The 25,935-nt window shown below is 44.5% G+C and overlaps 1 protein-coding gene across 1 annotated transcript in view; it reads right to left on the reverse strand.

The window, feature by feature from the left end:
• The window catches only part of PCSK6 (proprotein convertase subtilisin/kexin type 6), a 119,566-nt gene that overhangs the window by 18,570 nt on the left and 75,061 nt on the right, over positions 1–25,935 (reverse strand). The window contains exons 10-14 of the mRNA XM_048867611.2: positions 25,066–25,169; positions 19,668–19,785; positions 13,847–14,035; positions 9,536–9,672; positions 5,184–5,363 (exon numbers count right to left, since the gene is read on the reverse strand). Of these exons, the coding sequence (XP_048723568.2) occupies positions 5,184–5,363; positions 9,536–9,672; positions 13,847–14,035; positions 19,668–19,785; positions 25,066–25,169 (728 nt within the window). The remainder of the gene's footprint in view (positions 1–5,183; positions 5,364–9,535; positions 9,673–13,846; positions 14,036–19,667; positions 19,786–25,065; positions 25,170–25,935) is intronic.

Below are 25,935 nucleotides of genomic sequence, written 5' to 3' on the forward strand. Positions count from 1 at the left end.
TTATTTTATTATGAATATTTTATCTATTGACAATTGAACTACAAAGTCATATCCCCTAAAACCTCTGCAACTCAAACACTAGGCAATGCCAGACTGCAGTACTCTGCTACCCCTGAGACTTTGTAATGATACACTGCAACAAAGGCGCTGGCCAGGAGATGGAAAGAATTGAACCAACTCAACTTTCATTTTAGAGACTTCTCCAACTGCTACCACCAGGTCAACTCTCTTGAGATGTGCTGAAGCTGACCTCTGGAACTAGCAGCTTCACTTGGTCCAGAGGAAAACAGAGAAGTGGGAAATGGGAGGAGAGTAGAGGTGGGCGAATAACAATTTTTCAACTCACTGGCAATTCTGAAAAGAATTTGTAAAAAAACTGTTTGGGGTCAAAATGAAAATTTTGAAAATTTTCATTGAATCAAAATATTTTTTTAAAAAAAATCAGTTTTGGGTTGAAATGTTTTGTTTCAATCTTGAACATTTTGTCATGGTTTGGATTTTAAAAAAATAAAATTAAAGGAAATTTTTAAACAAACGTGATTTTGAACCGAAAAATTACAATATTTTGAGGTTTTCGGAATTTGATTTGGTTTTCAATCAAAACTATTTGGCAAGATTTACACAAATTTGCAAAATGGTTTAGTGTCACCGAATCTGGATTGTTCTCTGAAAAAAAAATGGCTTTGTGAGAAAAATTTTGCCTAGTGCTAGAGAAGAGGTGTCTTAGTCTTAACATTCACCAGCGCCTTAACCAGGTATCATGGTGTTCTAGTAACTCAAGAGGGGCCTGAATCAATACGCTATAACTCACCCTCACCAAACTCTGGAAACGTTTAGTTCTGAGGCACTTGGGCTACTAGGAACCAGAGATCAGAAGGGTGGGTGTGCAGATGGGGAAGTGGCTGGGAAATAAAGGAGAAAGGGTGTGGGAATGATTTGCTACCAAAATTAGCTGGCGAACACAGAGGTCTCCAGAGAGTTCAATTTCATTACAGATGCAGGTTGGTTAGATAGACCCAGGCAGGAGAGACTTGTGTCCTAAGAATTCGACTGCCCAGCTCATATAGAACCTTCCAGTCAAGCTTAAAAATCATCCATATTGTACAGATTTTCAAAAACTACCTATTTGCACCTCACCATAGTTTAGAAGACCACAGGAAAAAAAAAAACAGACTAGTGTGCAAATAATTTAAATTTTTTTTGGAACAAGCTGGAAAAGACAGCTACAGCTGCGTTGGTGGTAGTGTTAATAGGAGAGGCAGGAGTCCATTCCAAAATTCTTTAAGCCAATCCTTCACTGACTCCTGAATTGTCAGTTTCATTGGTATACAGGAAGGTATTGCATAAATGAGAGGTATATGTTCAAAATGCAGCCCAATATTTATCTAGCAGCCATAATATTTATGAAGAATATTTGCCAAACCAAAACTAGGTGGCTTTTCTTGCTAATCGTTTAGGTGCAGTGTTCAAAGGCCCACAGAACAGATTACTATTCCATAAAATCCCGTTATAGCTTTCCTCCTGTGGGCACCTTGTGAATTCTCTACGTCACATGTGTTGCTAAAGGTGCTACATGTAATTATACAAGTTTATGCTGTAGAGAGAATTTATTTTCAGCCGCCCTTCTCTCTCTCTCATGTCCTCTAGTCATTCGTGGCACTAAAACAGTAATTACAAGGCAATTCTCACTTTGGCTGTAAGTTCCCATGGGCAGGGACTGTCTCTAGACAATACCATAATATAAAGAAGAAGAAGGACATAAAAGTCAGTGGGTGGAGATAGGTTGGGCCGATTCTCATTCATACTAGGCCCCTGTATACTGATCTGGCTGATGGAGCAGAGCCATAAAGTCATGCAAATGTACTTTGAGCTTCCTGGAAAGGAGCCGTCTGGCATGTCTACACATACAGCACAGCAGCTGCACCACTGCACTGCGTCTGGTGAAGACGCTCTATGCTGACGGGAGAGAGCTCTCCTGCCAGTGTAATAAAACTGCCTCCGCAAATGGCAGAAGCTCTGTCAGCAGGAGAAGCTCTCCCGCTGACATAGCACTGTGCATACGAGCAGTTATGTCACTCGGGGGGAGGTTTATTCACACCCTTGAGCAACGTAAATTATGCCGACATAAGCTGTAGTGTGGACAAAGCCTGAGTGTAAGGGTATGTCTCCACTGCAATTGGAGGTGTGACTGCAGCAGGGGTAGACATACCTGCATTAGGTTTACCTGCACTAGCATGGCTAAAACTAGCCGTGTACATGTGGGGGCGGAGGCTTCAGTGCAGATCATCAATACAAGCACATACCAGGGCCCTGGCATACTTGTATGGCCTGCACTGAAGCTCATGCCTCCCTGTCTGCATTGCAATTTGTCACCAAGCCAGTGCGGGACATGCCATGTCTGTGCTACAGTCCCCCTTCGGATTGAACTGCAGATACACCCTAAGTGAGAATCAAACCAGGACACATTTTTCATGAACCTCAGTTAATAAACCAGGGCTTCTTATTACAGCCTTGCAGCATCTATACGGTTTCCTTGGGCAGCCCCTGTACCTGTTGACTTGGATAATCTTTACAGTGTGGCTCAGCAGTCTTGTGGTGGTGCTTCACCCCACTGATGCGTTCTGTAAGTCCTGCTATCCTCTACCAAGACTACAGAAGAGAGGTTGCTGCCAGGGCTGTATCAGTGTTCTCCACAGGCTGGAATTTTCTAAGGGGCCAAAGGGAAGGGCCCAAACCCCAGAAAATTTCAATGGGAGATGTCTAACTCTCAAGATCTTTTGAGCAATCCCATCCTTAAAGAACAGCCAGCATCTGGGGCACTGGGATCAATTTCCATTGTAAAATATAAGAGACCCAATTCAGGCCTAGTGTTCTCAGCAGAATTTCTCCTATGAAGTCAGAGCTGCATTCGCATACACCCACTTACAATAAAATGAACAAGGCGGCAAACTCAAAGCCAATCAAAGGAAACTTTTTCACACAACACATAATTAGACTGTAGAGCTCATTGCCCCAGGAAGTCATTGGGTATGTCTATACTGCAAGGCAAGCCCGGGTTAGTAGAACTCGAGTTAGCAGACCTCAGGTTTGTTAACCTAGGGCTTGAGTATCTACTCTCATTTGTTACTCCAGGTTAGGAATTGTTGAACCCCAGGTCCCAACCTGGGGACCCAGCATCTACACTATATTATGGGGGTCAAATCCACCCATATCCCAGAGTTCCCTGGCGCCCTCCCAAAATGAGGCCACTTTAGCTCTTTGCTTGTGGTGCAGCATGGAACAACTTGACTGTCCACAAAACTTGACTGTCCAGAGGACAAAGGAAGTCAAACTGTGGGATACTTTTGGCAGACTCCCAGAGCATGAGTCAAGGGGGGCTGCATCTATTCTGCAAAGCAATAGGGCTTGAACCCTGGGTCCTGGCTTGACTTAGACCTTGTCTACACTTCAGGGGAAATTCGATATAAGCTATGCAATTTGAGTTACGTGAATAGCATAACTCAAATTGACGTAGCTTAGATCTGCTTACTGCAGGGTCCACGCTATGCGATGCCAATGGGAGACACTCTCCCGTCAATTCCCCTTACTCCTCCCGATCCGGTGGAGTAGAGGAGTCGACGGAAGAGCGATCTGCAGTTGATTTAGCAGGTCTTCACTAGACCTGCTAAATCGACCGCCGATGCATCGATAGCCGGTCAATCCCATGGTAAGCGTAGACAAGCCCTTAGGGTTGGACCCTCTATTCCCATGGGGTTCCGAGACCCTGGGTCCAAGCCCTGAGTTAGTGTGATTTGTGTGTAGACAGAATGGGGGCCTGAGCCCGAGTTTGAATCCGCAGCTTACACTGCACTGTAGACATACCTATTGAGGCTAAAAATTTAGCAAGATTCAAACTGGGATTGGACCTTTATACGGATAACAAGATCATCCAGAGTTGTCACAATTAATGTTAATAAAAAATGGAGTAGGAGGCTTATGCCCAGAATAGAACAGTGGTAAGAGTGTCTGAGTTAGCAGTCAAAGAAAGGATAGCTTAATGCCACAGAGAGAAATTATATGAATCTGAATAAATTTGGACCCCATTTCTAGATACATTTGGATAAAACTGTTGCGATGGCTTGAAGAAAGCCAGACCTCCACTCCAGCTAACCCTTCTTCTACCCCCTCCAACCCTGTTCCCCTCCTTCCTTCCTCTCCCGATTCATGCATTTCTTCTGCTACTTTATTACTGTTTCCCCAACCCTAACATGTTACATCTACATAGGACTGTCTGGTTGTGTATTATCTGATCTTGCAGCTTTGACAAGTTGTAAAATTGCATATCTCCATTGGTGATCCCATGAAGCGTGCAGGATTTGGAAACACATACAAGCTGTCAGTCATTTACTTTGTCCTTTTCATTGTTTGATTATTTTTTTTATTGATTTACATAAAGAAACCAATCACAAACATTTTTGGGGAAGGGACAATAAACCTCATGCTTTAGGGTTTAGGCCAATCTCTATTAGGGTACGTCTACACTGCAAAAAAACAAAAACAAAAAAAACCAACCACAAATAAAAAACACAACCACCACCAAAACAAAAATGCAGCAGCTAGCCTCAGAATCCAGGTCAACTGCCTCAGGCTCCTAGGGCTCGTGCTACCTGGCTAACAGCAGCAGTGTACATAGTTCCTGCTCAGGCTGGAGCCAGCGCTCTGAAACTCAGGAAGGGGGAAGGTCTCGGAGCCCATAGCATGAGCCCCAGTTATCCTGAGCTCCAGACTCACTGTCACAGGGTTGTTCGTTTGTGTTTTTGCACTATAGATGTATGCTTAGAGATCAGAATGAGACAATGTGAGGGGCAGATTATCCCACATCTGCTACTGTGGGGTCCTCACAACTGCCTCTGAATCAGCTGGTGCTGGCCACTGTCAGAGACGGGATACTAGACTAGCTGGACCTCCAGTCTGACACTTCCTATGTGCCCCAAAGCTGAATCTGGCCTACTGCTGGCAGAGGCCAGGGTGCGGAGGCAAGGTAGGATAAGGATTTACATTCTCTTTTTCTCTCCTCTTCTCCCAAAGGAAACAAACCATAGACATTTTGTGCTGTGTTTATATCTGCACCGGCAGGTCCTGATTTTTGTAGGGACACAATATTCAGCTGCAAGTGAAACAGCACGGTGCTGCAGAGGTTTTACCTGTGTATTCTTCCTCCTCTTCCACCACCTCCGTCTGACTCTGGAAAACTGCTGCTTTAGAGGGCTCCATTTTGGGCATTGAAATCTCCAGCATCCTTGATTGGGAGTGATGGGAACTGGTTGTGTTGTAAGGGTGTTCGGCTGTTCCATATAAAATGAGACTCCATTCCTTTAACTTCCCTGCAATAGATGCAACAGTGACAGTAGACTAACACATCACCTTTCCATAGCACCTTCCACTTCTCAAAGGCCCTTACAAACAAGGATCATTAAGTCTTCAGACTGCTGCTGTGAGGTGAGGATAAGTTCACAGCTGGTGAAACCGATGCACACAGAAGTAAAACAATTAGTCTAGGGACATACAGGAATGCAGTCGTGGAAATAGGACCAAAACCCAGGAGTTCTGACACCCAGCAGAACTGCCAGGAAACATCACACTTCTAAAATTTGTAAGGTATAAAAGCAGCCAAGAAAGCACAAGCAAGATCATTGAATACAAATCTTTATTAGACCACAGAGATTCTGGATTAAGGTAAACTACTAAATTAAGGTAAACTACTAAATTAAGGTAGCAGTTCAAGGCAGCCATGGAATTTTTAATGCGTTAACTCCTGTGTGATAAACTACAGTTTCACTAGCTGCTTAATAACTGAACTATGGAGAGAGCCATTAACTCTAGAAGCTATAATTGGAGATAAAGAGACTTATTTTTGTCCATATCTCCAAACACAGGTTAAAGATTTTTAGAGCTGTTTTCCACAGTCTTCTAAACAGAGGATTTTTTCCCCCCTAACATGATTGATTTTTAAGAACAGGACTAAGCAAGCAGCACCATTGGCTTGTAAACAAGACAGTCTGAAGGAACATCAGTAGATTATTCTGGGTTTGCTCAGGACAGTGGTAACTTGCATCAAATGGAAGATACGCACTATAGAGCTGATTAAATGGAATAAATATGCTCAGGAGTGAATGAGAACAAGTTACAAGGCCTTAAGAAGCAGTAGAAAAGCAGCATCTCTAGAAGAAGTCTTTTCTACATGAGGAAATTATAACAATTTAATTTAGGGTTAGAGCTGGTGAAATTTTTCAGCCAAAACTTTTCAGGTGAAAAATGCAGACTTGGTGATACCAAAATGAGTCATAAATTTGTGGCAGTTTCACCAAATTGTTTTGGTAGGGAAAAAAACAGGAAGGGGGGGAAAAAACAACAACTTATAATAAAGAGTTTGTGTCGGGTAGTTCAGGAACCAAATACGGCCACTGAAACAGTTGCCTCTCACACAATCAGAGCCAAATCAGTGGCAAGAGCTTGTGATCCACACATACCTGGCTTTCTAGTGAGGTGCACCAGCAGGCAGGTTTTGTCACCACTCCTGTCTCCAGGTTAGACTACTATGCCTAAAAGGAAGCCATCCACAGGGAGAAAGAGCAAGTACAGAAATGCCTCGTTTCTTGGCTCTGGGAGTTTTAACTACAGTTGGATGTCAGACCTCAAACTGTGCCTAAACATTAAATGCTCCCAGGCAAAAGGCTTCCTGGACTTCATGTATTAGTTATGGGAGCATGTGGATCGCTGGGGTTGGATGCTGGATATTAGACCAATGGGTGTTTTGTCTGAGGAAGAACCGCAGGACTTGGCCTCTCAGTTCCATTGCCACAGTTTCAAACAGCTCGGCACCTAACAAGCCGCACTCTTCTGAAAAATCAGGCCACTAGCTTTAGTGTCTAAACTGGAGCTGAACTCCCTTGAAATTCTGAGCCCAAATGTGGGTGCTGAGCCTCTCTGCAAATTCTAGCCACAGTTATATTTGCAAACCTGCCCCTAAAGAGACTCACATCCATTTAAAAAAAAAAATCTATGGTTCTCCCATCAGTTATTGCTCCCCTCACCACAGTACCTCAGCACCTCACCATCTGTTACTGTATTCATCTTCACAACACCTTAGGGAAGTACTATTATGCCCGTTTTACAGATGGGGAATTGAGGCACAGAGAGACTAAGTGACTTACCTAAGGTGGAGGAGGTAATTGAACACAGGTCTCTCAGCTCCCCAGCTATTGCCCTAACTGCTGCTTATACCTTGCCACTTTATTCTCTTCTAGCTGTGGCTCTAATCTGATGGCTAATTTTATTTGCTTTTTCTGCTAATGTCAATTTTTGGGGGAGCAAGCATCTGAAGCTCGTTGAAAATATCTTCCTTTTTCTGATATTTTTTGTATCTGTTTCAACACTTTTCAGTTTCTTGCCATGGTACAATTTAATATGTTCATTTTTATTCATTGAACAAATATTTTAAAATCCCATGTAATGCAGTGCCCTAATAATTAAGGCTAAGATTTAGTCATGGGTATTTTTGGTAAAAGTCATGGACAGGGCACAGGCAATAAATAAATAATTCACGGCCTGTGACCTGTCCATGAGTTTTACCAAAAATACCCAAGTAATTCTCTACTTCTGGGTCCCAGCTGCTCCGGGGGTCCCTGCTGGGGTGGGAGGCCCTGCTTCAGTGCCGGGGGTTGACTGCCCCCTGGCCACTGTTCCCAGGGAACACTCTCCAGATGGCCTCCGAGTGCCTCAGGCCTCTGCTCCAGCCACTCCAGGACCACTGCTGCTTGGGCGGTCCCTGGGGCACCACCAGGACCACAGCTCAGGTGTTTCCTGAGGCCTCCCCAACCAGCAGCCAGTGCTGCTGGCCCTGGGTCAGCCCCCAGGATCACTGCTCAGATGCTCCCCAGGGGCACCCCCAGGACCGCTGCTTGGGGCGGTCCCTGGGACCAGCCACTGCTCTTGCAGTCCCCAGGGCTAGCTGCACCAGCTGCTGCGGAAGTCCAAGGTCGCAGAAAGTCACAGAATCTGTGACTTCTAACCTCCGTGAAAGAAGTGCAGCCTTACTAATAATTAATTGCTGCTCATCAGCACAGCTGCTGAAATATTATTCTCCAATTAGGTCAAAATTAATTTGACTTTACAAATTAATTACTAAATTATTTTAAAAAAAACCAACAATCTAATTTAAGGTTTCAGAGTAGCAGCCGTGTTAGTCTGTAGCCGCAAAAAGAAAAGGAGTACTTGTGGCACCTTAGAGACCAACAAATTTGAGTGTAAGCTTTCGTGAGCTGCAGCATGGAAAACTGCATGCATCCGATGAAGTGAGCTGTAGCTCATGAAAGTTTATGCTCAAATAAATTTGTTTGTCTAAAGTGCCACAGGTACTCCTTTTAATCTAATTTAAGCCTCCATTTCCCTCCTCCAGTTCTGTATTTATTACACACTTCATGTCATTATTTGCTGCCACAGAAGTCCCTTGACTATAGCCTGGTGGCTGTTTGTGGTCTGCCTCGATTCAGATTTCAGTGAAACAATCTCACCAGATTTACGCACTCTGGAACTGCATTTGTTGCTCCCAAGGCAGTGCACAGCATTAGCAATTGAAGTAGCGTGGCCATTCACATGTTCCCAGAACTCCAGACATTAAATTAAGGCTTTTACATTTCTTTGTTTTGAACCATTATATTCTGATTTTATCACCTTCGTTCTTGGGGTCAGCAAATTCAGTTTCACAGTAATGTTAATTTTACAATTAATTCTTAGATTATCCTTTGATAGACAAGTTTGTCGACCCCTTCAGCATAAAGAATTTCATCAGATTTCGTCACATCAAGTCCTACTAGACCTCGAGAGGACATCTAGTCCAGCCCCCTATGCTGCAGCAGGACCAAGTAAACCTAGACCATCCCTGACGGCATTTGTCCAACCTGTTCTTAAAAACCTCCAGTGATGGGGATTCCACAATCTCCCGAGATAACCTGTTCCAGTACTGAACTATCCTGATAGTTAGAAAATATTCCCAATATATAACTTAATTGTTCCTTGCTGCAAACTATGGCGGTTACTTCTTGTCCTACCCTTGGTGGATGAACACAACTGATCACCAGATTTAGGTATAGATACAGCTATATGGACTAGGGGAAAACAGCTTTTCTAATGAAGGAGTCAGTAACCAGATGGCAGTTTGGGATTCTTCTAATGTCTACAAACACTCTGAAGTTCTCAAGATGAAGTTCATCCACACTTACAGCAGGGGGACCAGAATTTGGAAGGCCAAAATTATTACTCCGTTTAGGCACCTACATTTGAAACTGTGCTTTGTATTGCAACATTTTCCTTAAGAATCGTGGCAAAGTTCTATCCAACAAACCCAGCTGAAAGCACAATTCCAAGTAAGCACAGACATTTGCATCAAGTACGACACGGTCAGTGAAGGAGCATGACAACTGCGCTCTATGCATTACACCAAATCAGTAGCTCAGATGCTACTGCTGACAATCTAGAAAGACAACACTGTGCTCACCTCGCCTCTCTGGGTTGCGCATGTGGGATGGCATGTCATGGATCTTCAGAGTCCACTCCCCTTCTGCCTTCTCCCCCCAGCAGTGGACGGTCATGAATTCCCAGTTTTTAAATCCTTCGTTAGAGATATCAAACACTCTGCAATTGAGGAGTAGTGTCAATGCATTACTCAAGACAATTAAACAGGGAGCACTGCAAGGTGCTAAGAGATATACACCCTAATGGCTTCTCACCGCAGTGCGGACAACCCAGGAGCAAACTGCAGAGTGCACGGACAGTGCTATGCTCTAACTTAGGGGTGGGCAAACTGCGGCCCGCGGGACTGTCCTGCCTGGCCCCTGAGCTCCCAGTCAGGGAGGCTAGCCCCTGGCCCTTCCCCCACTGGCCCCCCTCCCCCACAGTGACACCACCATGTGGGCAGCGTGGCTTGTGCCTGCCCACCTCCCAGGCTTTCAAATAAGCCGGTCCAGCTGCTCTAAGCGGCCTGGTAAGGGTAAGTGTGCAGGGGGCGGTTGGATGGGGCAGAGGTTCGGGGGGGAGGGGTAGTCAGGAGACAGGGAGCAGTGGGGGCAGTTAGGGACGAGGGTCCTGGGGAGGGGGGCGGTCAGGGGACAAGGAGCGGGGGGGGGATTCGGAAGTGGGAGGGGGCGGATAGGGGGCTGGAGCCACGCTGTTTGGGGAGGCACAGTCTTCCCTACCCAGCCTTCCATACCGTTTCGCACCTCCGATGTGGCCCTCGGGCCAAAAAGTTTGCTCTCCCCCGCTCTAACTGCTCCGTGTGGACACAGCTAACGCAAACTAAAAGGTACCCAGCTTGCTGTAACTTAGTGCTGTTTGAAAGAGGACAATGTTAACATGAACTAGGTACCTTTTAGTTTGTGCCAGAAGCCTCCACATGGAGCAGATAAAGTGCAACAGTTTGGTGCACTCTGCAATTCACAGCCCCGTAGTCTACACTGTGGCACAGCGTAGACATAGCTTAAGTCAGGGGTTCCCAAAGATTTTCATTAGAATGGGCTGCATCTTAACAGCGAGATGATCTTGTGTCCAACACCCATCCCATTGGTGATGGCACAGGCCACCTCCCCTCCCATCAGGACCGGTGTAACATCCCTGTGGCAACGGCAGCATTGCCTGCCATGGAGAATTAACATTCGGAAAGTATCTTTTAATGCAACTTAGCAGCTAGAATCAAACAGGAGAGCCAACGCTAAGAGACCAGCCAACAGCTTGGGAACCATTGTTCTAATCTCACGCTCGTACACGACTTACAATAAAAATTAACCCCAAAGGGCAGAACACAGCATTGTAAAAATAATCTACCCAGAGACTCTGCTGGTAAAATAGCACCTGGTTACAGAGAGAAATTAAGAGCCAAGGTTTGGAACATCGATTTTTTTGGTAATAATTCAACATCCACCACTGGGTCTGCTTCTGATTCAGGGTATTTACACCAAGGCCTTGAGCACTGGACTGATCAGGCATCTTCTAGATACTATATAGGCCCTGATCCTGCACCAAGAGCCATGAGGACACACCCCGCATGCACACATGGAGTCCTACTGAAGTCATTCCCAAGCACATTGTTGAACTATATTAAAAACCATACTGCAGACACAGTACAGAGTGCTCGATACGGCTGCGTTTCAATGTAGCAGTTTGCTCGGCGTGGGTGTGGCCAGGGCATCATATTGGAATCAAATTCATAGTGTATTTACCAAAAACTTAAAGACCAAATATTCATCATGCCAGACCCTCAGCCCTAGTAAGTCCCTAGTCATCTCCTATCTCCCACAAAGGGTGTTCCCAGGGAAAGGGAGTGTGGCCCATAGCTCTAAACCACAGCAGAGACTCCAGATGTTACATAATCTGCCACAGAACTGGAGGGGAAGCAAAATACTCCTATGCACGTTCCCTTTCTCAGCCTTGCCCAGCAGATTATGCAAAACATAGTTGACAAAAACACCACCCAAGGGTCTTGCATAACAAAATGTATCTTGCTCGCTGCACGAGTGTGGCTTCAATTTAGGAGACTACTCCATAGCACGGACATGCAATGAAGTCTTGTAACCACAGTACTCTGCTATTTAATCATTGCTGAGAAGTGGGGAGACGCTGCCGATTGTGTGAAGCCACCACTCCTGATCATAGTCAGCTCACGTCTCAGCTGCAAATCCTCCAGTAACATATTCCAACTGTAAATTGAACTATCCGTTCCAGGGAAGAGCGGACACTACAATGGACTAGGGGAAAGCAGCTTTTCTAATGAAGGAATCAGTAACCAGATGGCAGTCTGGGGTTCTTCTAACGTCTACAAACACTTCGAAGTTCTCAAGATGAAGTTCATCCACACTTACAGCAGGGGGACCAGAATTTGGAAGGCCAAAACTATTACTCAGTTTAGGAATACAACACACACCAATTTTCCTACTTCACCTTCATCCCCACTTGTGAGATTTCTGGAACAGCCACTATCTTGTAAAGTAAAAGTTCTGTGAAGCAGTTTATAGCTTGCAAAGAAGAGCCACTAGGAATCAAAGCTATTATTTTGGGGGTTTTGTTTGGGGTTTGTTTGTTTTTTCCCCATACATTAAAGATGTATGTATGTTTCATACTAGAACTGGAACATTTCTTTTGGCAAATAGTAAGTCCACCAAAAATGCATTTTCCGTTTTGTTAATTTAGATCAAATTTGGCAAATGGTTTTAGGGGAAAAAAAACTGGGAAGTGTTGAAACATTTAATAGAATCATAGAAATGTAGGGCTGGAACGGACCTCAAGAAATCCTCAAGTCCAGCCCCCTGCACTAAGGCAGGACCAAGTAAACTTAGACAATCCCTGTCCTTAAAAACTTCCAATGATGGGGATTCCACAAATTCCTTTGAAAGCCTAGTCCAGAGCTTAACTACCCTTATGGTTAGAAAGTTTCCTAATATCCCTTACTGTAGATAAATCCATTACTTCTTGTCCTGCCTTCAGCAGGCATAGAAAATAATTGATCACCATCCCATTATAACAGATATTTAACATATCTGAAGACTTCTCAGGTTCCCCTTCAGTCTTCTTTTCTCAAGACTAAACACATCCAGTTTGTGTTTGAGTTGTTTTTTTTTTTTTAAAACCTTTCCTCAAGGGTCAGGTTTTCTAAATCTTTTATAGTTTTTGTTGCTCTTCTCCAGACTCTCTCCACTCTACATCATTCCTAAAGTGTGGGACTGAGAACTGGACACAGCACTCCAGATGAGGCCTCACCAGTACCAAGTAGGGACAATTACTTTCCATATCTTACATATGACACCCCCATTAATGCACCCAGAATGATAATAGCCTCTTTCGCTACCGCACTGTGATTTTGGCTTATATTCAATTTGTGGTCCATTATAACCCCCAGGTCCTTTTCAACAGTATTACTGTCTAGCCAGTTATTCTCCATTTTGTAGCTATGCAGTTGATTTGTTTTTTCTTCCAAAGGGTAGTACTTTACACTTGTCTTTACTGAATTTCATCTTGTTGATTTCAGACCATTTCTCCATTTTGTCATTCTGTTATAAGCATACTCTCCACTCCATTATCCACGTCATTAATGAAAATACTGAATAATACTGGACCCAGAACAAACCCCTGCGGGACTCCGCCAGATACGTCCTCCCAGTGCAAAAGCAAACCATTGACGGCTACTCTTTGACTACCGCCTTTTAAACAGGTATGCACCCCCATCTTATAGTAATTTCATCTAGATCACATTTGCCAAAAGCCTTTCTAAAAATCAAAATATATCATGACTAAACTTCCCCATAGCCACTGGGCCAATAACCCTGCCAAAGAAGGAAATTAGGTTGATTTGGCATGATTTGTTTTTGACAAATCCATTTTGCTCTTGCTTATTACCCTGTTATCCTTTAGGTGCTCACCAGTTGACTGTATAATAATCAGTAGCAGTGTTTTCTGGGTATTGAGGTTAGGCTGTCGGGTCTATAATTCCCCAGATCTTCTTTGTTTCCCTTTTTAAAGATAGACGCCATGCCTCATTTTGACATTTTCAAAATGAACCTTTTCAGCCCTTTGTTTCAAAGTCACAGTTCATTAAGCCTGCCACTGAATTCCCCTTCTGGCCTGACATTTTCCAGGAGAGTTCTGTGCAGATTCACCATGTCCCAGTCAAGCATGGGGGGCTGGAGGGGTGAGGAAGAGGGAAAAGTTGCCCCTTCTTTTAAAATGACAGTGCAAAACATGATGGTAGCCAGTCCCAGGCTAACCTGGCCCTGTGCCTGCTGCTGCAACTGCATGGCCATATAGATTCAGCGGTTCTCACCTTCTTGCCAAGAGCTGAGACTCCGTCCCTGAAGGAGAAGTTAAGTTAATCTGCAGGTCCCCGCGCCGAGGGTGCTCAATGCTGACTCGCACAATGACATGCTCCAGGTACACCACGCGCTGGTCGTAGTGGTTGGCACAGGCGTTGGTCACGGTGGTTGTGCGCACCGTCTGGTCGGCATGGATGTCCCTAGAGGAAAAGCAAGGGCAGTTTGCAATGGAAAGGAGAGCAATGTGCCATCACTGGGGGAACTGAGTTACACAAAGAATAGGACAATGGCCACGCAGATGGAATCTGCTGACTGTAATTGATTTGGCCCTGCTGCATGTTACGAGGCCAGTTCTCGCTGACCCTTCTTGTTGGCCACAGCGTTCAGTTCTCCAAGAGGTGCCCCCCACAGGCTGTGCTCTGGGGAGGTCTGTGGGCACACAAGTAATTGACAGCCCTGCAAACAGCCATTACTCCCATGTCAGTGCTGGAGAAGTCTCCCCCAGGGTCAGCTCCAGGAGTGAACAGCAGATGGATGGAACCACCAACTCCACTTCTGCCAGCAGCACATGGAGATGCCCAAAGAAGTGGGCTCTGCGGTGAAAAATGGGTTCATGGCCCCTGCAGAGGCTCCCCAGATCCTGCCTCCCAGACAGCAGAAGTGAATGAGTCACACTGCGGCAGGGTCTCCTGTGCCCAGACACAAAGGGAGCAGAATTTGACCCCCACAGTGTGCTGGGAGATTATGGAACAATCTTTGAAGTACTCCACTGAGTTCCTTCCTTTGATTAAACTTTTCTGGCTACTGTGTAGAATACTGAGTGGAATCTACAGCACTTGCTCATTCTGAAAACACATGCCGTGGAGGAGCTGATCAAACAAGAATAACAGTCCCCCAACTGCTCTTAAAACCCTGCTTTCCAAACCTAGCCCGGCTGGCTTGATGTTTGCTCATATCAGCTGCTGGATCCTTCACAACTGAAATTTTCAAATTTCAGCGACCACATTCCTAACTACACAAACAATCGCCACCCACCAAAGGATTAATTCCCAGTGAATTTCTCAGCCGTGTTATTAATGTATAATTTATTAGAGGGAGCATTTTCTCAATTATTCCCCAAGTTTCCTCTGGGGATACTGCCAAACATATGCTTTGGATTCTTGCAGGGATTACATAGCATGCCTTTATTTTGCCTTGGTCATAAAAAACAAACAAACAATCTAAATAATTATAAACAGTGATGTAATTCCCTAGGAGGGTTTCTAAGTATTCGAAAACATTATTTGCATGCACCAGGAACACACTTCAAGATGCTCCTCTCTCTTCATGACTTAAAAGCTTCAAAAATTCATAGTCTTGGCTGCTTTAGTGGCTTTGTCAACTAGTCCTTCTGGTCCAAAGTGACTGTAACATGAAGATTTTAACATGGTATTTTACACTTAGGTTATTATATAGTAGTTGTTTTACTGTAGCGCCTAGTCATGGACCAGCACCAGGGCTAGGTGCTGTACAAACACAGAACAAAAAGAGGGTCCCTGCCCCCAAAGAGTTTCCCATCTAAGTATAAGACAAGAGTTAAGACAAAGTTGCACCAGGGCCCGGTGCAGAACATCCCAGCTTTTCTCCAGGCACTCCTTACATCACCCATCTACCAGAGCCCTTAGGGTGGCTTTATATCCAGCCCAAAACTGAATTTGATGGCAGGCAGATGAAATCTGTTGCTGTGTAGGTGTCTAACACCCAGGTGAAACAGAACCCACCACAGCAGCATCTGGGGAAAAGTTCTGGAATGATGTGCAGCCAATTGCAGTTCCACATTATGTTGTGCCTGACTAGCTATAAACTGTTCCTATGCAAGATTGGGGAAAAAAAGCATCAAGCCAGACTAATTTCCAATCATCTTCAGGGTTCAGAAAAAGTTCATTGGAGTTAGTAATCAGAAACACTGGACACCACCATGAGGCCAAAACATCTTACTCCTTCCAGACAGACTTCACAAATTACTTAATGCAGCACGAAAATGGCCTAAAGATCTAGCAAGCCAGGTCTTTTGGGGACATCACCAGCAAGAGGAATGCTGTGTTTAAACCTCAGGGACTGGGCTGCAGCATCTGAATTCAGTTACACCTGGCTTCAGGTAGGTAACTCGTATGAAACTCCCACCGGCTATTAAGACACAGAACCTGGTTCATCACCAGGTCACTACAATATTTACACCGGTGATACTTTACTCCCTGTGTGTGTGTGCGTGCACAACACAGATATTTATATCACACACACACACACACCCCCGTGGGTGGATTGGTAGGTGGATGGATGGAAACCTCCTCATATTATGTTGCCAACTCTCATGATTTTGTCATGAGAGTCATGATAGTTATTGCTTGCCTTAAAGTCCCAACTCCTGGAGTCAAGTGGGTACATGATGATTTCAGCCTTTATTCTTAACGAAAAAGTAAGTTTTCTAGCCCTCATGTGTGGAGAAAGCTTCAAAGTGTGACCCCAGTGCGCCCAAAGGCTCAAAAAGCAGAAGGCAAATAAAAAGAACCCCCCCCCCCATCTAGTCTTTTTACACAATCTCAGGATTTTAAGGCCAATCTCGGGATTTTTGGTGAGCCTGACTCATGATTTGAGCATTTGGGGTTGACAATATGGCATTCACAGACACGGTCAACAAGGGAGAAAGTGTCCTGACAAATTAAAGCTAAACCACTCTTTGTAGCTTTGCTTATTCTCCCCCCCTGCTCTCCCCCCCCCCCCCATCTCTTTCCACATACTCATGCTAAACAAGGAGCCAGAGGGGCTGCTTAATGAAATAAGAATCTGGGCGCATTTCCTTCACTTGCCAGCCTCAATTGCATTTCCCCTGTTCATGTCTGGAAACCACAACAAACTTGTTTTGTTTACTCATTGTTTCCTATTATTTCACAACAAACAGTAACAAATCGATGCTATCTGCATCACAACACATTGTCCTACTTATAACACCAGTCTGCTGAAGGGCTCAGTGGTAACCAAATGGTTTTGAACGGTCCTCAAAGATCTATGAGTTATGGATCACAAACTTTTTATTAATTAGTATTATTATTAGGGCCACATTCCTCCTTGGTTTAAAAAGAGGGTCTGTATCAGAAACTGTTTTATGAACTTCTTTGGCTACAAATTCATAACTGCTTTGCAGTCTCTATTTGCTCCAATAAAATAATGATCTTTTGATTAGCAAATCACTTGTTCTGGAAAGGAGGATGTGTCTTACCAGAAATTTTGATTCTTTAAGAGCCAGATCGACTAATCTGGCCCAACAGACTATTCTGCTCATGGTCATCAATTCCCACAATGAGAAACACATTTACATGCCTGTTTCCATTTAGGCTGAAACTTTAATGCCTGGGCTGACAGATCTACTGCACCAGAGAAGAGAAGAAGGAATTTCTCCCTAAAGGGCCTGATCCAAAATCCATTGAATGGGAGTCTATTGATTTCAACAGAGACTTTGGATCAGGCCTAAAGAAAGGGGGGGGAAAGGTCTACAAAAGACCCGTAATTGCACCTGAGTAGCCATGAACTGGCCTGCCTTTGACTTTGAAGTCTTTCCACTGTTTATAAAAAACTCTGAAGTAGCGAACACCAGGAAAGCCAGCCCAGATGCATTCTGGAACGTATGCCGGAGTTTAACACAAGTTATTGGGTTCAGTACAGGAGTCACAAGATGAAATTCTATGCTCTGGGTTATGCAGGAGGTCAGACTAGAACATAGTGTCCATTCTGGCCTTTAAATCTATGAAAAAGACATCTCGCGCAGATGGCCAGCACAAATTGTATGAGAAGTGCTGCTCTAAATGAGGCCCAGTTCTTGGTGTCCCCATCTTAGCACAGCAGAAAAGATTTCTGATATGATCAAGACAGCTTTTGTTCCCAGTTTTAGTACAGAGGAATTGGAGGGTTTTCCGGATGGTCCTTCATTTCAGGACATTGCCTGCAACGTGGATAGTTCCAGAATCATTCCCCTTGTGTCCAGCTACCCTAATAGAAGATCCCTGGTACTTCAGAGGTCACTCCATCTGGGATACCACTTCATAGCAGTTTCTCCCTGGGATGGGGAGACATGGCAAATCATAATAAAAACTATATGCAAAACCAGACAGTTTGCATGCATCAACTGCGGGGCTTCTGTTTGGAAGAGAGGAATTTGAGTCAAGCTGCTAGAGGATGGTCTCATTAATAGCATCCATTTCAAACAAATTCAAATCAAAGTACCTTCAGACATTTACACAATGAACTAGGCTCAGAACTGGCATGTACCTAGTGTATCTTATCTCCTGCGTCTTGCCATCAGCCTATACGCTGCGTCTGAAGCAGCAAAGATGAATTGCTGCAAAAGCTTCTAACCAACCAGTTATAGGGATTTAACAAAAAAAAACAAACTACCCTGTCCCCTTGCTACAGCACTTCTGACAGAGCTTCAAATCCCTGCTTATTTGGTGCAAATCAGAAAAGAGACAAGGCCACTGGAATTCTCAGGACCTTTGTTCACCAACACAAACCTGGCTTCATTTTCTAAATAAGGGGATACCCTTAGTTTTTGCACAACTGGACCAAATTGCCAGGCTCAGGTGACTGCTGTCCCAGCCACAGACTTGCTTGCCTCTCTTTCTTCCCTTGAGGTCAGCAACTTCCTCACTTCCCTACCCACAAGCCATCCTTAAGGGCCTGCCCCTGCAAACACGCCCCAGAGTAGCATTTGCTCCCCTTCGTAAGCCCTGTAGGGAATGTTGGCAGGTTTGGGCACTAACATAGGGGCATCTACAGAGTTCAGAAAAAGCACTAAATACCACGAGACTCTCCATAAGACTTCCAGAGTGGACGATGCTGTGTTTAGAAAAGCAAGTGGCAGAATAAAGCAGAAAGTCATTGTCTTCTTTGGTCTCTTCTGAACAGAGTGAGAATCACAGCTTCCATTTAAGAAGGAAGATACACACCTAATCCTTGGGGCTGCAGAGAAAAGCTTGAAAACTTGATCCCTACAGGTTCTGAAATCAAAAGCACCCAGTGTGCAATATTTGTTCAAAATATCAGGAGGTTATTATTATTTGCCTTCTGGTTTCTGAGCCTTGACAGTGCCCTTGCTCCACATTTCCAAGCCTCTCTTTGCAACCACGAGGGCTAGAAACTTACTTTTAAAACAAAGAAACAAACAAAACAAAAAAAAAAACCCTGACGTGCTCACTCCTTCACATGCCTCCAGGAGCTGGGGTTTTCAGAACCAACACCAACTATCACAAGACTCATGAAAAATTTATGAGAGTTGGCCACCATGAATACTTCAAACACCATGCAGATAGCAGGGGGCACTCCCCCACGTCAAACCAGAGTTCAAACTCAACTCCAAGGGCATGGTTATTCACCCCCCCTGCACACATACACTAGGCAGGCCATTCATCCAGTTTTAAGCTGGACAGGTCTGCTTTTCTAAGCGTTATTCCCCATCCAACACGGAGACAAAAATCAGACATGGTGTTGTCTGGTATTGGACAGCGTGTGTGCAAGGGGGCATGAAGCACCACACTCTTAAAAATGGCTTCCCCTGGGCGGTGTGACCTTGCCCACACAATGTGGGTGAGATCTAGCCAGCAGGGACGTGGTCCTGCCACAGAGTCTAATTTACCTCCATACATGGCGCTGGGATAGCTGAGCGCATCCACAGGCAAGTATTAGTAACTGTAACAGAAAGTGATTATTTATGATGGAGGTTATGCATTGTCTGCCCAAGCTAGAATATTTATGCCATCACATAGTCCTGGTGCTGGGGGAAGTCTACAAGAGACCACTCACCTGGGTATCCTATCTGAGCTTCCAATGCAGATGTGCTGGGTGGGTGCTTTTTTCCATTTCTTAGCTTCCATTACAATAGCTTCTGCATTAACCAGACCATATCCATATAGATGGCTAACTGAAAAGACAGAAGACTCAGAAATCTACTTGCTTAAAGATATTAACAGAGTTTAAAAGTCACTTATGTGTGTGTGTGGGGGGGAAATGTTTAACCTTGGCTCTTGATTTCTTAGAGGGGGAAAAATACTAAACATGCAAAAAAAAAGATCCAAATTTCACCTTTTCCTGTAGCACAGGCTCTATGGCCTTAGGGAAACTCTTCTCATTAGAATCCCATCACCATCTTGAAGACTCTGTCAAACTTTCTGTGGTACTCCTCACTGTCTACCCAGCTCAAAAGATACAGGAGGAAGCAGTCTTCTGTCTATTTCCCTCAACCCACCCAGCAATATTATTAACCTATCCAACTATACTCTTAGCCCAGCAGATGCAGCTGTCCTATCTTGGGGCCTCTCCTTCTGCCCCTCCACCCCCACAACCATGATACAGTTCTGTGGTGACCTAGAATCCTATTTTCGACGTCTCCGACTCAAGGAATATTTCCAACATACCTCTGAACAACATACTAATCCACAGAGACCTCCCTACCAACACTACAAAAAGAAGGATTCTAGGTGGACGCCTCCTGAAGGTCGAGACAGCAGACTGGACTTCTACATAGAGTGCTTCCGCCGACGTGCACGGGCTGAAATTGTGGAAAAGCAGCATCACTTGCCCCATAACCTCAGCCGTGCGGAACACAATGCTATCCACAGCCTCAGAAACAACTCTGACATCATAATCAAAAAGGCTGACAAAGGAGGTGCTGTTGTCATCATGAATAGGTCGGAATATGAACAACAGGCTGCTCAGCAGCTCTCCAACACCACTTTCTACAAGCCATTACCCTCTGATCCCACTGAGAGTTACCAAAAGAAACTACAGCATTTGCTCAAGAAACTCCCTGAAAAAGCAGAAGATCAAATCCGCATAGACACACCCCTGGAACCCTGACCTGGGATATTCTATCTACTACCCAAGATGCATAAATCTGGAAATCCTGGGCACCCCATCATCTCAGGCATTGGCACCCCGACAGCAGGATTGTCTGGCTATGTCGACTCCCTCCTCAGGCCCTACGCTACCAGCACTCCCAGCTACCTTCGAGACACCACTGACTTCCTGAGGAAACTACAATCCATCGGTGATCTTCCTGATAACACCATCCTGGCCACTATGGATGTAGAAACCCTCTACACCAACATTCCACACAAAGATGGACTACAAGCCGTCAAGAACACTATCCCAGATAATGTCACGGCTAACCTGGTGGCTGAACTTTGTCCTTACCCATAACTATTTTACATTTGGGGACAATGTATACCTTCAATCAGCGGCACTGCTATGGGTACCCGCATGGCCCCACAGTATGCCAACATTTTTATGGCTGACTTAGAACAACGCTTCCTCAGCTCTCGTCCCCTAACGCCCCCACTCTACTTGCGCTATATTGATGACATCTTCATCATCTGGACCCATGGAAAAGAAGCCCTTGAGGAATTCCACCATGATTTCAACAATTTCCATCCCATCATCAACCTCAGCCTGGTCCAGTCCACACAAGAGATCCACTTCCTGGACACTACAGTGCTAATAAACAATGGTCACAAACACCACCCTATACCGGAAACCTACTGACCGCTATTCCTACCTACATGCCTCCAGCTTTCACCCTGACCACACCACACAATCCATTGTCTACAGCCAAGCTCCTCGATACAACCACATTTGCTCCAACCCCTCAGACAGAGACAAACACCTACAAGATCTCTATCAACTACAATACCCACCTGCGGAAGTGAAGAAACAGATTGATAGAGCCAGAAGAGTTCCCAGAAGTCACCTACTACAGGACAGGCCTAACAAAGAAAATAACAGAACGCCACTAGCCGTCACCTTCAGCCCCCAACTAAAACCCCTCCAATGCATTATTAAGGATCTACAACCTATCCTGAAGGATGACCCAACACTCTCACAAATCTTGGGAGACAGCCAGTCCTTGTCCACAGACAGCCCCCCAACCTGAAGCAAATACTCACCAATAACCACATACCACACAACAGAACCACTAACCCAGGAAGCTATCCTTGCAACAAAGCCCGTTGCCAACTGTGCCCATATATCTATTCAGGGGACACCATCACAGGGCCTAATAACATCAGCCACACTATCAGAGGCTTGTTCACGTGCACATCCACCAATGTGATATATGCCATCATGTGCCAGCAATGCCCCTCTACCATGTACATTGGTCAAACTGGACAGTCTCTACATAAAAGAATAAATGGACACAAATCAGATGTCAAGAATTATAACATTCACAAACCAGTCGGAGAACACTTTAATCTCTCTGGTCACGCGATTACAGACATGAAAGTTGCGATATTACAACAAAAAAACTTCAAATCCAGACTTCAGCAAGAGACTGCTGAATTGGAATTCATTTGCAAATTGGATACAATTAACTTAGGCTTGAACAGAGACTGGGAATGACTAAGTCATTATGCAAGGTAACCTATTTCCCCTTGTTTTTTCCTACCCCTGCCCCCCCCCCCCCCCCGACGTTCTTGTTAAACCCTGGATTTGTGCTGGAAATGGCCCACCTTGATCATCATACACATTGTAAGGAGAGTGATCACTTTAGATAAGCTATTACCAGCAGGAGAGTGGGGTGGGGGGGAAAGAGGTATTTTTTCATGCTTTGTGTGTATAAAAAGATCTTCTACACTTTCCACAGTATGCATCCGATGAAGTGAGCTGTAGCTCACGAAAGTTTATGCTCAAATAAATTGGTTAGTCTCTAAGGTGCCACAAGTCCTCCTTTTCTTAATGTGGGCACTAGGGGCCTGGTACTACAGGCTTTCCCATGATCTTGTTACACCAGAGGAAACAGATATATCTAGTGGTGGAGGTCACTACAAAAATCTATCCAGGTATTTATAAAGTACCTGTCACTGTGGTGGCTGTGTATCTCAAACATTAATGAATGTCTGTCTTGATCCCCACTACACCTCTGTGAGGTAGGGAAATACTAATAACCCCAGGCACAAGGAAATTAAGCGATTGGCTGCAAGTTACACACCTAAACGGTGGCAGATCCGTGAATCGAATGCTGTCAGACGCCTCACCTGCTCAACCCTCCTTCCAAATGGTCTTTCTTCAGTGGTTCTACAGCACAACATTTAATAAGGGCCTAGACAGAGTTTTCTTTTAATCTTTGTTTTCAGCTGTGACGCCCTATTTGACCAGGCAAAAGCTGAAGGTATCAAGTTTTTGGACTGAGTTGGCACGATGGTCTACTGAGAGATATTCATTCTCCAAACTGTATTTTCACTTTATTTCGCATCCCACAGCACACACCAGCCACTGTTTGACACAAAAGCCAGCAGATGCTCAAGTGGTACAGCCCAGGAATATCCGTTGATAAACAAGCTTTTTCAGAGATTATCAAACTGCAAAATATCCACTAACATTGACAATTGTCCTGCCAACCAGTGGTGAGAACAACAAAGCCAGCTGCTCAAAATGGCGGAGGGAGCCCTTCCAATGCAAACACTCTGGTGAATATTGATTTGTACTGGCACTTGTGAGGTCTATTTTTTATGGGAACATTCTTCCAAGTAAAAAACTTCTGTATTCAAACATTGCTGGCCTTTATGGTACCTTTGCAAAAGTGAATTCACAGGGTTTTTGTTGCAAGAAATCTTTTGCTGCTTTTGGCTAGCGCTAAGTAAGAGATGCTCAGTGCACTTCAGTGGGTTCCAACTATTATTATTTATTTAGAACTGTGGAAGCTCTCAGGAGGTGCCAGTCAGAATCAGGGCCTGTGGTGAAAGGTGTAGAACCAACCATCAGGAGATTACACTCTAAGAAGGCTCCTAAAATCCTTTCATACATAAAGAATCTCAGCATGAAGTGAAGTGGCAGCAGCAAACACAAATTACCAGCACAAAGAACAGTCCCATTCTAGGTACCGTGTCTATGAGTCGTACTACTGAGAGGTTAAGCAGCAGACTTCACCCTGCTTTTCTCTGGGCCAGGTTCAACAACAATTCCACTCACCTCCTACACTGCAGAGTTTTAAGAAAAAGTCGTTGTTGAAGTTGGACAGAATGTAGATTGGATCCAACTCTAATCCTCCCTCTTAGAGGTGGCTACAGTTAATCATACTATGCCCGTGTCATGAAGCCATGGATTATGCTACAGCCATTATCCTGAGTGAGTAATGAAACTCAGAGGACTGTAAGTGTGCTAGATACATTTTCCATCATTAGTTGACATGGCTATTTTAGAAACAGCACCAAATCCTTTCCTGATGTGCTTTAGACTCCCACTGGCATTAACTGGAATTACACCAGTATTTTGAGAGCAGAGGAGAACTGCAATACCTCTCAGTGTGTACTATACATATATACAGTGTTTCTGAGGTCACTATGTTCTTGTTAGTGTGTGTCACACACATACCCAAAATTGATTTTCCATTTGATAGAGCCGTGCCCCACAACGCCTTAAGAGGGTAAAGTATGAACAACACTAGGTTATCCCAAAGATTTCTACTGAGAGTGCACTGACAGTGACATAAATGACACTGCTATGCACCTTATTCTCCATACATAGATTTCTGCACTGCTTTCTCCCTATCCACTTTACTCCTGGGGGAATTCTGCACCAAAAAATTCAAAAGTCTGCACACAATATTTTAAAATTCTGCAAATGTTATTTGTCAAAATAATGCTATATAATTACACCAGTTTCAATTATTTTGGTAGTTTATTTCAAAATACTTGTCAGCAACTATGTCTAACAATACAGACAACAAAAAAAGATTCCCTGAGGACAAGAGAGTTAAAGAAACCCCTTCGACAACTCAGTTCCTGTTTCTCTGCCTCCTCCTTGCCAGAGCCCAGCCATGGGGCCGGACACCCACGCCCTCTCTCCCCAGAGCCCAGCCATGGAGCACCCATGAGCCCAGACACCAGCAACTCCTCTCCCGCAAGCCCAGCTGCATGATTTCACAGCTTCCTTCAGGGTGTGCCAGGAACTGGATCTCTAGCTCTGTCCCTTTTCCCCCCAGCAGTGTCTTCTATTTGCAAGCTGGGGAGCTGGGCTCTGCTGGGTCCAGCAGCCCCTAGTGGCAGACAGCAGCTCTGCAGCACCCATTCTGTGGGGAAAAAGGAAATTCTGCACAGAACATTAATTCTGTGCAAATTCTGTTTTGAGTAATGGTGCAGAAGTCTCCTGGGAATACCATTTGCAGCAAATGATGCTCAATCCAGTCCACATACACTGTCTGCCTCACCTTTGCGTCCTGCTCCATTTATTTTCCAGTCATTTGCTTTCAGATGTAGTGGCCTGGATGTTTTAACAATCAGATGCTGAACATCTCTCCAGGTCAGTGAGGGGCTAAAATAATAACAATGTAAAGAAAAAAATTACAGGGAAGCCTTCAGGGCCTGTGTAGTAACTTTCAATCAGCTGAACATTGTCAGGTACATTCAGATTTGACTGTTCTGTAGTGCAAACCCATGGCTGCATGGAGGAGAATGCAGCAGCTACATCTCACCTTTCCTGGTAAAGGAAAAGACAACATCATTCAGTGATAGATGTAAGAGGGTTTTCCTTCCATTTAAATTAAAATACAGTGCAAATTGGTTATTTAAATGTTAGCATTATGTGTAGAGATTTAAAGGAACTTTTGTTTTCCATCCCTCTAGACTGGAATAGATATTAAAAGTTATTTAAGTTCTAGCAAAGCTGCAATGGGATCAGATAAGCAGGGCTAAATACTGGACCTGGATGGAACGGGTAATCTGATGGCCAACATTTGCAGTGATTCATTCCAGGCTAAGTGTATTGAAATCTCATGCTTCAGAACATAAACTGATTGCCACATGGCAGTCAGGAAGGAATTCTGCAGTGCAGAATAGTGTACATTTTGGGTATGGTTTCCCCATCTTCCTCCAAAATGGCAGGCATTGGTCACTGCTCCAAGCAGTTTACTTGACCAGATGGGCCAATAGTCTGAGTTGCAATAGCAAACTTTACATTCCTATAAATATCACATCCTGTGGGAAATAAACTGAGCTTCTCATTTAGGGTAACAATCAAAGTAGGCTATAAATGAGACTTAGATAGTATTTAGGCATTGTGCTGACCCTGTGAATTGGGG

This window comes from Caretta caretta, chromosome 10 (genome assembly GCF_965140235.1).
Source record: "Caretta caretta isolate rCarCar2 chromosome 10, rCarCar1.hap1, whole genome shotgun sequence".
NCBI classification, from domain to species: Eukaryota; Metazoa; Chordata; order Testudines; family Cheloniidae; genus Caretta; species Caretta caretta.